Below are 1822 nucleotides of genomic sequence, written 5' to 3'. Positions count from 1 at the left end.
GTATTAGATAAATTTCAGTAAGTGTGTTCAATACTTTTTCCCTGTGCCATTCCACATTATTACAAATAACTTTTATGGTTGATTTCTTTGTATGTATGGATCACTTGGGTTGTTACCAACATCTAGTGAAATTTCATGTCATTAGCACCTCTAGTAATATATTTACTGAGAAAAATGGTGACGTGTTCAATACTTATTTTACCCGCTGTACATGTATATCGGGCCAAGTTCCTGCTACCAGTTCCTGTTAACGCTGTGGTGTGAGTCAGAGGGTTGATGCTCTCCTCTCAGTCATGGGTAACACTGTGCTTTGAGAGAAAAAAGGTGTGAAATGTGTTATCCTGTTGCACACAGGATGTTGATGTGCTGGTGCCAGTTTGCCTCACAGTAAAGCGTGTTTTACACAACACACACGTTCTGTTCTACCTTTGTTTGGTTGAAAACTGGGATGAACATTTGGCCAACAATTGGATTTTTTGTGAGTTGCACAATAACCCAATGGGTCATGTAGAAATTGGTAATATTTGGATAAATGAGCACAGAAAATGGGCTCAAAAAKAATCAGATTTTTTTTTGTGAGTTGCAAATGGTCTGAAAAAAATCTAACAAACAATGCAAAAACAATCAGTTCTATAATGGCTTGATGTGTCTTACCCACATACAGTAGGTACTAAATGGAAATAAGTCTTAAATAGAAATCTATCACTTCATCCCATCACACACACAGGCTCTGATGAGGAATTGATTTGYTGCCAATAAAGGACCACAACACAAAATTTTCTTTTCACACCTTTTATGGACCCATAAAGAACCTTTTCCCACAACGTTTGTTTGAGACTCCAGTTGATGCTGGGATAAAACAAGAACAGAGCGCATGCAAGAAACTTTTTAAATTTATGGGTTATGTCAAGGAAAACATAGAGCTCTTACAACGCTCTATTATTTCAGATGATCTTGTTTACAGCAGTGATGACAGAAAACACACAGCAAAGAGCTAAAACGAGCACAAATCTGAAATTCACCAAAATGACCGAGCTAAAATTTACTGAACAAACACTCAAATTGTCGTGTTTAGTATCCTCTCAGCACTGAGATTGTGGGGTATCGTTTACGGTGCGACATGCACTTTTCCCTGTCGATAAACAGCGAGTGGCTTTTACAGTTTATGTCCTTCTCGAGGGCCATCCTGGTCTCCTCCAGGTGGGACAGAGAGCTTCTGGCCTCGCTCAGCTTCTGGTTCAGAGAGGCCACGGTGGCGCCGAGCTGCCTCGCCTCTCCCTCCAAACTGCAAACACAAGTCATACTGAGAGCGTGGAGGAAAAGGATACGAAGTGTTTAGTGTGTGCAGACCTGAGCTGGGGCTGATCCCTGCACAGCTCCATGTTGGGTCTGAGGGAGCGAAGGTAGAGCCTGGACTGGACCACTCTCAGCGGAGCCTCTTTGTTGTGGATGGACTGCTGTAGAGCCGCGATGTTTTTCTCCTGGGCTCCAATTTGCTCTAAAATCTGCCGATGTGACAAAACAGTCAATGTCTGCTCATTAGTCAGCCTGTGTCTCTGAGTCAGCTAGTCCACCTGAGACAGTTTTAGCTCCAGCTCGGTCCTGGCCTCGATGAGCTCCTCACAGCGCTGGCTGAAGGCCCGGTCCACCATGGAGCACTGGTCTGTCAGATCATCCGTGGTGTCTTGTAGCATTCGCTCTACAAGCATCCTGKCACACATGAAAACCATTAGTCAGCATAAAACAGTGGTTTTAAAGGGATCCACGATTAGTTGTAACATTAAACTTTATTTGATAAACATTTATTTTAACTGTAAAATAA

The 1822-nt window shown here is 42.6% G+C and overlaps 1 protein-coding gene across 1 annotated transcript in view; it reads right to left on the bottom strand.

Moving 5' to 3' along the window:
* Positions 1-786: 786 nt before the first annotated feature.
* tekt4 (tektin 4) overlaps positions 787-1822 on the bottom strand; it is a gene marked incomplete in the record, with an annotated part of 6588 nt that continues 5552 nt past the window's right edge. The window contains 3 exon segments of the mRNA XM_014027859.1: positions 787-1285; positions 1351-1505; positions 1575-1710. Of these exon segments, the coding sequence (XP_013883313.1) occupies positions 1072-1285; positions 1351-1505; positions 1575-1710 (505 nt within the window).

The sequence above is a fragment of the Austrofundulus limnaeus genome, unplaced genomic scaffold (genome assembly GCF_001266775.1).
Source record: "Austrofundulus limnaeus strain Quisiro unplaced genomic scaffold, Austrofundulus_limnaeus-1.0 Scaffold690, whole genome shotgun sequence".
In the NCBI taxonomy this organism is placed as follows: domain Eukaryota; kingdom Metazoa; phylum Chordata; class Actinopteri; order Cyprinodontiformes; family Rivulidae; genus Austrofundulus; species Austrofundulus limnaeus.
Note: the sequence above shows the minus strand (reverse complement) of the source record. Positions and strands in the feature narration are given on the sequence as shown.